The sequence below is a fragment of the Protopterus annectens genome, chromosome 4.part1 (assembly GCF_019279795.1).
Source record: "Protopterus annectens isolate FY-2018-M chromosome 4.part1, PAN1.0, whole genome shotgun sequence".
Lineage (NCBI taxonomy): Eukaryota > Metazoa > Chordata > Ceratodontiformes > Protopteridae > Protopterus > Protopterus annectens.
In genome coordinates this window covers 453799682-453817750 of record NC_056734.1, presented here as the reverse complement: position 1 = coordinate 453817750, position 18069 = coordinate 453799682, and the positions used below count along the sequence as shown (strand labels likewise).

Here is an 18069-nt window from a genome sequence, read left to right as displayed (position 1 = left end):
ACTCAGTGGGCACGAAACCTGAGGTGAGGCTATGATTAAACATGACACTTAGGTGAGGTGCCAGTTCATATTGTAGTTCATGTAGTACACAGCCCGGGATGTCATCTGGTCCCATGGATGCTGTATTCTTAGCTTTGGAGAGTTCATTTTTTACCTGTGTGGCCGTTATTACCAGAATTTGGCAATCTTCCGGTATTGAGATGGGCCATTTAGGGGGTGAGAGGGAGGTGAAGTTGGTACTGAATCGATCTGCCAGGATATTGGCAATATCCTTGGGATCAGTATATTTAATGCCATTCTGTTTTAGCTCAGAGCAGATCTGAGCATTGCCATTTAGATTCTTGACATAGTTATAGAATGCCTTGTGGTTGTCTTTGGAATCTTTGGCAATTTTATTTTCGTAACTAGCTTTGGAGGATTTTATGAGGGATCTCAGTTTCTTACTGAGGCTGATAAGGGAGTTTTTTGCATCCTGGGATTTTCCTCTTTTCTGCAACAGTTTCTTCCTTTTGTTGTAAAGTTTGTTTATGGCAGGGGACCACCAGATTGGCTTCCTTATTTTGGATTTGGATGAGAGCATCTTGGTTCTATTTGGGATGGCACGATTCATGCATGAGTGGTTGTGCTCGTACAGTGCCTTAGTGTAGGATTCAGCAGTTGAACTTTCAGTTCCCGTCTGCATGGGTGTCATGAAGTTTGTCACTTCTGACTTGAGTAGCATGAAGTTGGCTTTGGAGAAGTTTTTTTATGGACGTTTCCTTGTATGCTAATATTATGATGGGATTTTTTGAGTTGAAATTTCTTTATCAAAAGGAATTCTTTAAAAAGTATGTGGTATAATATTGTAGATATATTGACAATTTAATTTTTGTATGTAAGGGGGGTAGGCAAGAAGTCAGAGACTTTTTGGATGACCTCCAAAAGAATAGATTCTTGCTGAAATTTGATGGTTTCCAGTTGGGTAATGAAGTGAACTTTTTGGATATCAGTCTTGAAGAAGGCAAGAATGGGAAAATTGTTACCAAGGTATATCGGAAGTTTGAGGATGGTTTGCATTTTTTGGATGCAACCAGCTGCCATCCCTCACATCTCTTAAAATCTTTACCCTATGGAGAATTGACTAGAGTAAGGAGGTTATGCAATAATACTGATGAAATACATAGTGAATTAGAGAAAACATCACAATTGTTCATTAAAAGGGGTTATAATACAGATGAAGTGTTACTGTCTTTGGATAATGTTAGCAAAGATATTAATTGTAAGTATGTTAATAGTTATAATAATAAATGTCAAGGCAGATTTAAGAAAAAAATCAGATAATTTAAGAAAGATATATGCAGTTATGACCTATGACTTGTTGGCAGAAGAAGTTAAACAAACCATTCAATTTTATTGGACTTCTTTGTTCAAATACAGGGACATGGTAGATATATTTGATAAAAATTTAAACGTCTCATTTAGAAGGGGCAAAAACATAAAAGATATGCGAGTTCATGCTAAAATTATGAGACCTAGCACATGTTTGAGTTATAATCCCAATCCTTATGGCAGATGTATAACATGTCAGTTTGTGAGTAGTACATTTCAGTATATTAATGGAGTGCATTTTCAACCTAATACAAAGTTTTCATGTACTACAGAAAGTATTGTATATGCACGTAGATGTCCATGTAGAATGTTCTATGTAGGAGAAAGTAAAAGAGCATTTAAGACTAGAATACAGGAACATGTCAGGGACATTAAAAATGAAAAAACAGAATGTCCACTTGCAATGCACTTTAAAAAAATAACATAGCAGTAACCCACAAGGTTTATCAGGAACACTTTTAGAGCATATTCCTAACACTCAGTATAATATCAATGTAAAGAAAAAAACTTCTGTATAAGGAAACTCTTTTTATATTAAAATATAGCACTTTAGCCCCTGGGGGCATTAATATAGAATGTAATTGGAGAGTTTTTATTTAAATTCTAAATTCTAGGTATTTTAATTGTGTAATTGTATAATTGTTTGATTGGTTGATTTAATATTATTGTATAAATATGTGCTGCATTTTTTGTGTGTATTCTCCTTGGAAGGCTATTGCTGAGGCGCTAGAGGTTGGATTAAATTTCATTGTGGTGGATCCTGGTCTTGTTGGTCATTTATATTTCGGATTTTATTTTTTATTTATTTTTTTTATATTTCTTGTGAAGTATATTTTAGTTTTTGGTGAAACGTCTGTTTAGTCAAAAGTGTGCTTGGTCATTTTAACCTGCTGTTTTTTTTTTCACTCAAAGGTAACTTTGATGATATGGTACACTCCCCTACATATACATTTTTCGTCATTCTGCAAAAAAACACTGTTTTGCTACGGTATAGCAACAGCAGTCTTCTGTCAAGAACCTGTGTCCCAATAGTTCCTTTGCTTTCTTTATTTGCTAAAGTTTGAAGGAACTACACTTTTGAATCACTGTTTTCAAATTAGTCTCATTCAATCACTTGAGTTTCGGCACTCTAATTGTTCTAAAGGATAGGAAGTTCAGTATAGAATGTATTTAAATTTTTATTTTTATTTAGGAGGATGAGTTTTTGTAGACATGGTAATTCAGTGGTCAAAGTTTCTTTGACATAGTGCAGGATTCATTCTTGACTGCAGGTTACTGTCTATGTGGAATAATTATGCATTTCTTGTCTGAGTGTGCGTGTGTGTGTGTGTGTGTGTGTGTGTGTGTGTGTGTGTGTGTGTGTGTGTGTGTGTGCGTGTGTGTGTGTGTCTGCGCATGTGTGTGTGTGTGTGTGTGTGTGTGTGTGTGTGTGTGTGTGTGTGTGTGTGTGTGTGTGTGTGTGTGTGTGTGTGTGTGTGTGTGTGTGTGTGTGTGCGCGCACGTGTGTGTGTGTGTTTATGTTCTTCAATGAAATCATCTAATTTCTGTATTAAAAATGCATTCTTTTGTTTAGCACTGACCAAATTTCTTTTATCGCATTTATATTTTACACGGCATAAAACCCTTGCAATTTTAGTATGAATCCAACTGGAAAAAAAGTTTTGCAAAAATTTATAGAATGTTAATCTGATTCTTCTGTGTTTACCTGGGATTGACTGGAAAAACCACCAGTAGTAGGGGTGAGGCTCTTCAGACCTGAAATAATTAAAAAAAAAATACAAAAAGACTTTTAATACATATTTTGGTCCATGACATTGCACATCACTGTAAATATATCATAGCTTTTTCTCTCCATACACTCATTACAACTGGCACTTGAATCTTGACAAGGCTTTATATTTGACATTAGTAGGTAGAATGGTAAATAACACCCACTCTAAAAGACTGGACAGACATCTTGGAGAGCACACATTAATGAAAAATATCATGTTTTTTATGACGCTCCATGTGCACTATTACAAATACAATGTAAATCAGACAGTCCTTTTCTAGACTCTATTCAGTTTATTCTATCTAGTCTTAACCATTAAATTGCAGAGTTGCATTGTTACAGTAGTTTCTGTAGCACAGTTTTGATGTCTTTGGAAGAAAATGTTTACTCTTCCATTTCTGTATGTTTTAAATTGTTTCCTTGTGCGCAATCCCCCTTTCATCTTTTGCATCTTTTAAAAATTCATTTAAAATTTCTAAGAAAAGATTGCACTGATATCAATCTATATCCACGTCCACTGTGAGACCAAAGGCCAAAGTAAAACACTTTATCACCTCTGTATTGTGCAAAGTTGCATGTATCTCACTACACTTAACATAATGGCTATTTATGATGTATTATGTTCACAGAAAAATATTTTAAGTTAAAAAAAACCTTCAAGATCACGCATTTAAGGCACTAAATGTAAGTTCACAAATTTGACAGCTACAAATATTTTTCACTCCCTGATGTTTTTGTGTGAAGTAGTAAACTTTACAAAGTGAATGAGGCAGGTTTTTAAACTAGGGTACTAAAATCTGAGGATCGGTGTTATTTTGCTGAGGGGTATAGCAGATGATAATTTTAATAAAGTATTTGGTACAAAGGAGTGGGCATCTCCACAGTGCAATTGCAAGGTAGTCCATATTGTATGAAGCTGCCTTTCTTTATCTGACAATACATGTAGAATAAGACCGAATGTTACACAATGCAACACAGTACAGCATTTACGCTGTATCCTACCTCTTAGAAATGAGCTGCATCACTGCACGTTTTGGTGGGGGGGTGTTGTGTGATTAATAATTAGTATTATATGGGCAGCTCTAGTATTTCAGTTAGAGTTAGAATCACCCGCCTTCAGTCTTAGTAGATGATGTCATATTACCTTTGACACTTTGAGTGGACACATTTCCCACCTGTTAGCTGTGAAATCTACCACAAGTTTTTTTCAAACTCTACATTCTCTTCAATGTCTCTGACTAATTAGGTAGTGGCCAGGACTGGATATAAAGCCCATGTTACATCTTGAGCTCTGAACTGAACTTGCATTGGGTTAAATGTAGGTTCAAGACAGAGCTTAACAGAGTGGGATCACAGCATCCTGAGTAGACAGATAAAGAGACTGATTGTGCACATTGTTCTCCAAAACAGTTGTACTGCTCTACTGGAAGCCACTGAAATAAAACACTGCTGCCAATGATATTTCTCATTTTAAACAGAGATGTTCATACTGATTGCGTTTTAATATTTGCTTGCTGCTTTCTTGTGAGTAGTCAGATAAAACTTTCTCTCAATGAAATTGAACACTGAAATTTTACATCTGGTAAGCAATGGTGCCATACTAACACTCATATGCGATAGCCACACAGGTATAAAACGCACACTCCAAAGCTAAGAATGCAGCATCCATGGGACCAGATGACATCCCGGGCTGTGTACTACATGAACTACAATATGAACTGGCACCTCACCTAAGTGTCATGTTTAATCATAGCCTCACCTCAGGTTTCATGCCCACTGAGTGGTGCACAGCTACAGTTATCCCACTCCACAAGGGGGGATTCACCTTGGATCCCAGATACTACCGTCCCATCAGTCTGACAAGCCTTATCTGCAAGGCCATGGAGCGTATTATCATGGAACTTATAAACAAAGACATTGGCAACCTTCAAACACTGGACCCCACCCAGTTTGGGTTCGTGAAGGGCCGATCTTGTCTCCTGAACTTGATTGACTTCTTCGAATCAGTCTCCAGAGCCATGGACAAGGGTAAGGTGGTCCACACAGCCTATCTAGACCTTGCCAAGGCCTTTGACACCATCCCCCACTCTGGAATCATAGATAAACTTAATAAGCTGGGCATTAATCCCTACATCACCCAACGGGTTGCTAACTGGCTTACTGATAGAACCCACACTGTAAAAGTAGCCGACTCCAAATCCAGCTCCAGACAAGTGACAAGTGGAGTACCTCAGGGTTCAGTCCTGGGACCGCTCTTGTTTGGCATCTACTTCTCTGAAGTACAGGCCAACACTAAGGGACTCTGGATAACAAAGTTTGCAGATGACTGCAAACTGGGAGCCATTATTGAATCCCCAAATGATGTGGATACTCTACAAAAGGGCCTTACAGAAACAGATGCTTGGTGCCAGAGCCATGGGCTCAAGCTCAATGCCAAGAAATGTATAGTTATCCCCTTTTGGAAAAAACATGTATCTGTGAATTACCATATAGGTGGCAGTACACTAAACACCGAAAGTTTGATAAGAGACTTAGGGACACAGATGGACAGTTGTCTCACCTTCGATAACTACATCGCCACAACAGTCAGGAAATCCTTCTATGTGGCACACCTCATCACTAAGGGCTTTTCATCCAGAAAAAAGGAGGTCATTGTCCCACTGTACTCATCCCTCATTAGACCCATTATAGAATACAATGCCCCATTTAGTATGTACCTCTCAAGACATCTGCAACAACTGGAAAGGCCACAGAAATACCGCACTAAAAGAATCACAGACCTAAAGCAGATGCCCTATGCTGACCGCCTTAAAAAACTCCAGCTATACTCTGTCGCATATCGTCTACTCAGAGGCGATCTTTGCTTAACATACAAGGCCATGTCAAACCCAGAGCTGTTGGAGATGCTACACTTAAAGAAATTCTAATCCCTCAGAACCACATGCTCCAGGGATCTAAACCTTGTCATCACAATAAACAAAACATGCTGGAGGGATAGGTTCCTGAGACTCCCCAGACTCTGGAATAGATTGCCCATACATGTCAAGCAGAGTGCCTCTTTGGTCCTCTTCAAAAGGAACCTTGACAATTGGATGGAAGAAAGGAAATTCACCCCGGGGATCACGTCAGTCGCCCTGCTAGACAGGGGTCCAGGGAAGTAAATAGTGTGGGAAGAAATAGCCAGGGAATTGTTATGGTTAGGCTTGTATAGGCCCTAGGGCTGATAGCCTAGTACCTACCTATGAACCTATGAACTTATATCCCATAGTAACATTCATATGCCTTACTAACACTCATATGTCATAGTAACATTCATAACCCATAGTAACATTCATATGCCTTACTAACACTCATATGCCATACTAACATTCATATCCCATAGTAACATTCATATCCCATAGTAACACTCATATGCCATGCTAACAATCATCTGCCATACTAACACTCATATGCCATACTAACAATCATATGCCATAGTAACATTCATATCCCATAGTAACATTCATCTGCCTTACTAACACTCATATGCCATACTAACAATCATATGCCATAGTAACATTCATATCCCATAGTAACATTCATATGCCATAGTAACATTCATATCCCACAGTAACATTCATATGCCTTAGTAACATTCATATCCCATAGTAACATTCATATCCCATAGTAACATTCATATGCCATACTAACACTCATATGCCATAGTAACATTCATATCCCATAATAACATTCATATGCCACACTAACACTCATATGCCATAGTAACAATCATATCCCATAGTAACATTCATATGCCATACTAACACTCGTATGCCATAGTAACATTCATATGCCATACTAACACTCATATGCCATAGTAACATTCATATCCCATAGTAACATTCATATGCCATACTAACACTCATATGCCATAGTAACATTCATATACCATAGTAACATTCATATGCCATACTAACACTCATATGCCATAGTAACATTCAAATCCCATAGTAACATTCATATGCCTCACTAACACTCATATGCCATACTAACATTCATATGCCATACTAACATTTATATGCCATTCCAGCACTTATACGCCATACTAACATTCATTTGGAGTACTAGCATTCATATGTCATACTAACATTCATATACCAAGTCTATATTGTAAGATCGACATCTGAAAATGTTGACTCATCTTTCGTCCACACGGAAATGTCGAACTCCCAGTTTGTCAAATGGCCGAGACACCTTTCCCCGATTGTAGCGAGGTCTCGGAGTTAGAATATTTAGTTGGGGGGTGGGGGGCACAGACCACATGCTGGGTGGTGAGGGGGGGTGAAGCCCTCCACTTAAATGTGTTTGTTTTTATGTGGTGTTGTTTGTCAGCCTTCCAATTTCTTTCCGTTGAAAATAAATCAGTGATCTGGCCATTTGAGAAACTTGGATTTCGACATTTCCATGTGGACGAAAGGTGAGTTGACATTTTTGGATGTTGATCCTATGATATAGACCCCATATGCCATACTAACATTTATATGCCATATCAATACTCATATGCCATACTAACACTCATATGCCGTACTAACACTCATATGCCATACTAACACTCATATGCCACACTAACACTCATATGCCACACTAACAGTCACATGCCACGCTAACATTTATATGCCATACTAACACTCATATCCCACACTAATACCCATATGCCACACTAATATTCATATGCCATACTAACTCTCATATGCCATACTAACATTCATATGCCATACTAACACTCATATGCCGTACTAACACTCATATGCCGTACTAACACTCATATGCCGTACTAACATTCCTATACTATACTAACTCATATGCCATACTAACACAGATATCCTATACTAACACTAATATGCCATACTAACATCCATATGCCATACTAATGCTGATATGCCATACTAACACTCATATGCCATACTCGCACTCATATGCCATACTCACACATATGCCATACTCACACACATATGCCATACTCACACTCATATGCCATACTCACACTCATATGCCATACTCACACTCATATGCCATACTCACACTCATATGCCATACTCACACTCATATGCCATACTAACATTCATATGCCATACTAACACTCATATGCCATACTAACACTCATATGCCATACTAAGATTCATATGCCATACTAACACTCATATGCCATACCATACTAACACTGATATGCCATACTAACACTCATATGCCATACTCACACTCATATGCCGTACACACACATATGCCATACTCACACATATGCCATACTCACACACATATGCCATACTCACACACATATGCCATACTAGCACTCATATGCCATACTAGCACTCATATGTCATACTAACACTCATATGCCATACTAACATTCATTTGGCATACTAACATCCATATGCCATACTAATATCCATATGCCATACTAACACTTATATGCCATGCTAACACTAATATGCCATACTAACATCCATATGCCATACTAACACTCATATGCCATACTAACACTAATATGCCATACTAACACTCATATGCCATACCAACACTCATATGCCACACTAACACTCATATGCCACACTAACACTCATATGCCATACTAACTCTCATATGCCATACTAACATTCATATGCCATACTAACACTGATATGCCATACTAACATTCATATGCCACACTAACATCCATATTCCATACTCACACTGATATGCCATACTCACATTCATATGCCATACTAACACTGATATGCCATACTAACACTCATATGCCATACTAACATCCATATGCCACACTAACACTCATATGCCATACTAACACTCATATGCCATACTAACATTCATTTGGCATACTAACATCCATATGCCATACTAATATCCATATGCCATACTAACACTTATATGCCATGCTAACACTAATATGCCATACTAACATCCATATGCCATACTAACACTCATATGCCATACTAACACTAATATGCCATACTAACACTCATATGCCATACCAACACTCATATGCCACACTAACACTCATATGCCACACTAACACTCATATGCCATACTAACTCTCATATGCCATACTAACATTCATATGCCATACTAACACTGATATGCCATACTAACATTCATATGCCACACTAACATCCATATTCCATACTCACACTGATATGCCATACTCACATTCATATGCCATACTAACACTGATATGCCATACTAACACTCATATGCCATACTAACATCCATATGCCATACTCACACATATGCCATACTCACACACATGTCATACTCACACTCATATGCCATACTCACACTCATATGCCATACTCACACTCATATGCCATGCTAACATTCATATGCCACACTAACACTCATATGCCATACTAACACTCATATGCCGTACTAACATTCCTATACTATACTAACTCATATGCCATACTAACACAGATATCCTATACTAACACTAATATGCCATACTAACATCCATATGCCATACTAATGCTGATATGCCATACTAACACTCATATGCCATACTCGCACTCATATGCCGTACTCACACATATGCCATACTCACACATATATGCCATACTCACACACATATGCCATACTCACACTCATATGCCATACTCACACTCATATGCCATACTCACACTCATATGCCATACTAACATTCATATGCCATACTAACACTCATATGCCATACTAACACTCATATGCCATACTAAGATTCATATGCCATACTAACACTCATATGCCATACCATACTAACACTGATATGCCATACTAACACTCATATGCCATACTCACACTCATATGCCGTACACACACATATGCCATACTCACACATATGCCATACTCACACACATATGCCATACTCACACACATATGCCATACTCACACTCATATGCCATACTAGCACTCATATGTCATACTAACACTCATATGCCATACTAACATTCATTTGGCATACTAACATCCATATGCCATACTAATATCCATATGCCATACTAACACTTATATGCCATGCTAACACTAATATGCCATACTAACATCCATATGCCATACTAACACTCATATGCCATACTAACACTCATATGCCATACCAACACTCATATGCCACACTAACACTCATATGCCACACTAACACTCATATGCCATACTAACTCTCATATGCCATACTAACATTCATATGCCATACTAACACTGATATGCCATACTAACATTCATATGCCACACTAACATCCATATTCCATACTCACACTGATATGCCATACTCACATTCATATGCCATACTAACACTGATATGCCATACTAACACTCATATGCCATACTAACATCCATATGCCATACTCACACATATGCCATACTCACACACATGTCATACTCACACTCATATGCCATACTCACACTCATATGCCATACTCACACTCATATGCCATGCTAACATTCATATGCCACACTAACACTCATATGCCATACTAACACTCATATGCCATACTAACACTAATATGCCATACTAACATCCATATGCCATACTGACACTAATATGCCACACTAACATTCAAATGCCATACCAACACTCATATGCCATACTAACATCCATATGCCATACTAACACTCATATGCCATACTAACATCCATATGCCATACTAACACTGATATGCCATACTAACATTCATATGCCGTACTAACACTCATATGCCATACTAACTTTCATATTCCATACTAGCACTCATATGCCATACTAACACTCATATTTTTATTTATTTATTTATTTTACATTTGTTGACCGGGCTAGTCTAACTGGATACATGTCCATTTTCAGTAGAGGCCTGGGGAGATAAGCTCCGATGAGTACAATAACAAAATCATATATACAAAATAAATGTAATCAAGGTACAATGCAGTTACATTAGTGACACTAATCAAAGAGATTAGAAGTTCATAACATAGAGCAAAATATGCAGGTATAAGTAGTATCATTCAAATGCAGTTTAAATACATAGTATATAGAAGCGAAGGCAGCTGATTATATACCCTTTATTAGTACAAAAGTATTTACATTAATAATATTCAAGAAGATGTAAGTAGTAGTATGTAGAAGTAGAAGGTTAGTTGTTCTTAAGAAAGGGGATAGATTACTGAGAAGAGGAGGGTAGGCTGAACCTATTAAGAAGAGCTAGTTGATCAGTCAGGTTCAGTACAGGGGTACAACCAATGTGTTTTGAGGAAAAGTTTCAGTTTGGTTTTGAAAAGTGATACAGAGGGAAGTGAGGAAAGTTCACTGGGGAGAAGGTTCCAGGATTTTCCAACAGTATTAGAGAAGAGAGAGTCTCCAGCCCTGTTGTTAGATTCACAGATATTGGCAAGAAGTTTATGGGATGAACGTAAGGTCTTCAGATTGTTGTTGGAGGTGATGAGGGTGATAGAATAGGGGTATTTGTTGGATGGTGAAGGGTTTTATGGACAATGGTTAGTTGGTGTAATTTAAGCTGATTTTGTAATTCCAGCCATCTTAGCTGTTTTAGATTGTAACAGTGGTGGGTTCTAAATGTGTTGCCTCTAGCAAATCTAGTTATGTTATTGTAGGAGGTTTCCATTTTATTAAGGTTGTTTTGGATAGATTAGTATATATATATATATAGGTGAAGCATAGAGGAGAGTTGAGATTAGGTGGGTATGAGCAATGGTTGTTCTAGCTGCAGGAGAGTGGTAGTGTTTGATCCTGTAGAGAGAGCCTAGTTTTCTATTAACAGTTTTTATAGTATTGTTGATATGGGTGTCAAAGTTAAGGTTGTTATCTATGGTGATACCTAGTAGTTTGGTAGTTGGATCTGGGGGAATGAGAGTGCCATTATTAGATGCGACTGTGAAATCTATAAGGGGTGACTTGTGGGTAGGGGTAAAAAGGAAGATTTTAGTTTTTTGCGGGTTCAGAAGGAGACAGCACTGTGTAAACTATAGTTCAACTGTGTTAAACACCTTTTGGGTAAGGGAGTTAAGTTCAGATATAGATCTGGCTGAGCATATCAGTGTGGAATCATCTGCATATTGTATGCATGTTGCTTGGGGGATTTCTAGGTGAAGGTCACTGATAAATATAGAAAATAGGAGAGGTCCTAGAATGGACCCTTGAGGGACACCACGGTTAATGGGGAGGTTGGTAGATAAAGTGGTGTGCCAGAGTACAGCCTGTTGTCTGTTATCTAAATAGGACTGGAACCATTTTATAGCTAGTGGCTCTAGTGACAGGGATTTGAGGATATTTATAAGTATCTGGTGGTTTACCATATCGAAAGCTTTAGATAGATCTATAAACAGTGCAGAGGAAAGCAAATTGAGGTTACGGTTTGTGTTAATACAGTCAGTAAAGGAAAGGAGGGAAGTAGTAGTGCTGTGGGAAGGTCTGACAACCATGCTGGCAGCTGGAAAGTAAATTATTTTGGATTAAGTGGTCTAGCAATTGCTTGTGGATGCATTTTTCCATGAGCTTATCTAAGGGAGAAAGTAGGGCTATGGGACGATAATTGGAGAATTCAGTACAGTTTCCACCCTTGTCAAGGTGGATAATATTGGAGACCTTCCAGATTTTAGGTATGTGTCCCTCAGTGATGGTTCTATTAATGAGAATGGAAATGGGAGAGGCAATGGATTTGGCTGATATTTGTAGATATTCAGCGGGTAGTTGGTCTGCTGAAGGAGAGCATGGTTTTAGTTTTAGGAGAAGGGTAAGAGTGTATGTTGTTGGGACTAGTTGGAAGAGAAATGGAGGGGGTGGGATAGTGTTAGATTTGGTTAAAGTTAAGTTCTGAGTTGATAACTGACTAGCAAGAATTTGAATGGCTTCAGTAAAAAAGGTATTAAAGGCATTGGCACTATGCTTGGGATTATCCTGGCCTGTGCCTTGTGGGTTTGGTATGACGGCTTGACCTGGGTGTAGTAATTGCTTAATAATTGCCCAGAACTTTTGTGGTTTATTATGGTGATTCTGCTGGAATTGTAGGTAGTAGTTTCTTTTGTCAACAGTATAGCTTTTTTAGTGTTACTTCTTAGTTGTCTGAAGTTTTGTTGGCCTACAGGGTTTTTTGGTTAAATGTTATTTAGCCCAATACTTGTTTCTGAGATGGATTTGCTGATTGGTTTCTTTTGAGAGCCATGGGGCAGATTTAGTTCTTATTCTGATAGAGTGGGTTGCTGCATGGTGGTCTAGTATGGTTAGGAATTTAGAATTAAAGTGATTAACAGCTTCCTCCAGCAGGAGGTTTTTCAAGGGGGACCAGTTACATGCTCTAAGTTCTCAAAGGAAGAGATCGGGGTTAAAGGTATTTTTGGTTCTTATAGTCCTAAAGATAGCTGGAGTGGGTAGATTGGTTTTAAGCCTGCTGATATAGGTAAGTGAGTGATCACTTACATCATGAGGGAGGGTTCCTGCTTCATAAGTTGGGCATGGTTACTGATGAGTATCCAATCTAAGGTGCTTTCCTTCTTATTAGGCTTGTTTATCCTGGTGGGGGAGGTAATGGTCTGCATAAAACCAAATAGGTTAATATGGGTGGTAGGGTGGCTACTGCTATAGCTCTTCCAATCAATATTAAAATCTCCTAGGATTATGGTTTCTTGGGGTAAATTATGGGATAACTAACAAAAGATATTTTCTACAGTGGTAATGTTGTTACCAGGAGGAAGATAAATACAGATTATATAGATGGATTTGAATGTGCTAAGTTGAAGCTTGGTAATAAGAATTTCAGCATTTGAGTCTTGGGGTGGTTTATAGTCATAGGTAGTAATCTGTAATCCTGATTTAAACAGGAAAGCTATTCCACCACCCTTTTTGGCTGCTCTGTCAGGTCATATGATATTATAACCAGGTGGGATGAATTCATTGTCTTTAGTTACAGGGTTTAACCAAGTTTCTGTTAAGTAGATTATGTCAAAGGAGTAGACTTCCAAGAGAGCATGAAGTTGTGCAATTTTATTATTTATGCTACGTATATTGACATGTGCTAATAAAAGTGAGTTTGGAGGTTTGGTAAGGGAGTGAATAGAAGAAGTGTTGGGGTTGAAGAGGTGACTGGTAGTAGAACTTGTATGATATACTAACATTCATATGCCATACCAACACTCAAATGCCATACCAACACACTTATGCCATACAAACACACTTATGCCATACTAACACTCTTATGCCATACTAACACTCTTATGCCATACTAACACTCTTATGCCATACTAACACTCTTATGCCATACTAACATTCATATACCATACTAACATTCATATACCATATTAACATTCATATCCCATACTAACATCCATATGCCATACTAACACTGATATGCTATACTAGCACTAATATGCCATACTAACATTCATATGCCATACTAACACTCATATGCCATACTAACACTCATATGCCATACTAACACTGATATGTCATACTAACACTCATATGCCATACTTACACTCATATGCTGTACTAAACTTCCTATGCCATACTAACACTCATATGCCATACTAACATTCATATGCCATACTAACATTGATATGCCATACTAACACTCATATGCCATACTAACACTCATATGCCATACTAACATCCATATACCATACTAACACTGATATGCCACACTAACACTGATATGTCATACTAACACTCATATGCCATACTAACACTCATATGCCATACTAACACTCATATGCCATACTAACATCCATATGCCATACCAACACTAATATGCCATACTAACATCCATATACCATACTAACACTGATATGCCATACTAACACTAATATGTCATACTAACACTCATATGCCATACTTACACTCATATGCTGTACTAAACTTCCTATGCCATACTAACACTCATATGCCATACTAACATTCATATGCCATACTAACACTGATATGCCATAATTACACTCATATGCCATACTAACACTCATATGCCATACTAACACTGATATGCCATAGTAACATTCATATGCTATACTAACACTCATATGGCATACTAACATTCATATGCCATACTAATACTGATATGCCATACTAACGCTCATATGACATACTAACATCCATATGCCATACTAACACTGATATGCCATACTAACACTCACATGTCATATATGCCATACAAATACTCATGTGCCATACTAACACTCATATGCCATACTAACACAGATATGCCATACTAACACTCATATGCCATACTAACATTCATATGCCATACTAACACTGATATGCCATACTAACATTCATTTGCCATACTAACACTCATATTCCATACCATACTAACACTGATATGCCATACTAACACTGATTTACCATACTAACATCCATATGCCATACTAACACTGATATGCCATACTAACATTCATTTGCCATACTAACACTCATATGCGATACCATACTAACACTCATATGCGATACCATACCAACACTATGCTATACTAACACTCATATGCCATACTAACACTCATATGTCATACTAACACTCATCTGCCATACTAACATTTATATGCCGTACTAACACGGATATGCCATACTAACACTGATATGCCATACTAACATTCATATGCCATACTAACACCGATATGCCATACTAACATTCATATGCCATACTAATACTGATATGCCATACTAACGCTCATATGCCATACTAACATCCATATGCCATACTAACACTGATATGCCATACTAACACTCACATGCCATACTAAAATTTATATGCCATGCTAACACTCATATGCCATACTAACATTCATATGCCATACTAACACTCATATGCCATACTAACATTCATATGCCATACTAACAGTCATATGCTATACTAACACTAATATGCCATACTAACATTCATATGCCATACTAACACTGATATGCCATACTAACACTCATATGCCATACTAACACTCATATGCCATACTAACACTCATATGCCATACTGACACTGATATGCCATACTAACACTCATATGCCATACTAACATCCATGTGACATACTAACACTAATATGTCATACCAACACTCATATGCCATACTAACACTCATATGCCATACTAACATTCATATGCCATACTAACACTCACATGCCATACTAACATCCATATGCCATACTAACACTGATATGTCATACTATCACTCATATGCCATACTTACACTCATATGCTGTACTAAACTTCCTATGCCATACTAACACTCATATGCCAAACTAACACTCATATGCCATACTAACATTCATACGCCATACTAACACTCACATGCCATACTAACATCCATATGCCATACTAACACTAATATGTCATACTAACACTCATATGCCATACTAACACTCATATGCCATACTAACACTCATATGCCATACTAACATCCATATGCCATACCAACACTAATATGCCATACTAACATCCATATACCATACTAACACTGATATGCCATACTAACACTGATATGTCATACTAACACTCATATGCCATACTTACACTCATATGCTGTACTAAACTTACTATGCCATACTAACACTTATATGCCATACTAACATTCATATGCCATACTAACACTGATATGCCCTAATTACACTCATATGCCATACTAACACTCATATGCCATACTAACACTGATATGCCATACTAACATTCATATGCTATACTAACACTCATATGGCATACTAACATTCATATGCCATACTAATACTGATATGCCATACTAACACTCATATGACATACTAACATCCATATGCCATACTAACACTGATATGCCATACTAACACTCACATGTCATACTAAAATTTATATGCCATACTAATACTCATATGCCATACTAACACTCATATGCCATACTAACATTCATATGCTATACTAACACTCATATGGCATACTAACACTCATATGCCATACTAACACAGATATGCCATACTGACACTCATATGCCATACTAACATTCATATGCCATACTAACACTGATATGCCATACTAACATTCATTTGCCATACTAACACTCATATGCCATACCATACTAACACTGATATGCCATACTAACACTGATTTACCATACTAACATCCATATGCCATACTAACACTGATATGCCATACTAACATTCATTTGTTCATATCAGTTTTAGTATGGAATATCAGTGTTAGTATGGTATATGGATTCAACAGCAATCTTAACGTTACCATCAACACTAAACAACCACCCCATATCTCTAATGCAGAAATACTCGCTTTAAAAATACAGCTAAACAAAGAAAAAAGTATAAATCTATGTACAGTGTATATCCCTCCAGGGAACAATGTGGATACACTGGAAAACATACTTAACTGGACATCCAACAACTACCCACAAGAAACTATTATCATGGGTGCCGTCAACATTGACTGGAACCTATGCTCTTCAGAATCCAACCCCATCCACATTAACCTATATGGGTTTACCCAGATCATAAATACTACAACCAGAACTGGAAATGCAAACCAAAAAGAAAGTATTTTATACTGGATCCTAATAAACAGCCAGCCACAAACATATAAGTCCGGGACTGCACCAAATGACCTAAGCGATCACCTCATCACATACATAAAGAAAAATAAAACAGGCCTATCTACTACTCCCACGTACAGGTCAATTAGAAATAAGAAGCAATTCGACCTTACAAAATTTCAAGAAGAACTCAGATCTTGTAATTGGGCACCACTAAAGTATCTCCCCCTTGAGGAGGCAGTATCTAAATTTAATACTACCTTCCTAGCCATACTTGATAATCATGCTCCAAAAAGATTAATCAAGACTAAAGCAAACATTGCACCCTGGCTTACAAAGGAAACTAAATCTAAAATTAAAAACAGGAACAAATCCTGGGAAATATGGCGTGCAACCAAATTACCCAGAGACCGCATCCAATTTCAACAGCAAAGAAATGACACAAAAAAATC

General features: G+C 37.5%; 1 protein-coding gene across 2 annotated transcripts in view; it reads right to left on the bottom strand.

Annotated features, from left to right (window-relative positions):
- The window catches only part of LOC122800916 (dual oxidase 1-like), a 250375-nt gene that overhangs the window by 39708 nt on the left and 192598 nt on the right, over nt 1-18069 (bottom strand). For both annotated transcript variants that reach the window (XM_044070274.1, XM_044070275.1), the window contains exon 26: nt 3074-3123. In XM_044070274.1, the coding sequence (XP_043926209.1) occupies nt 3074-3123 (50 nt within the window). The remainder of the gene's footprint in view (nt 1-3073; nt 3124-18069) is intronic.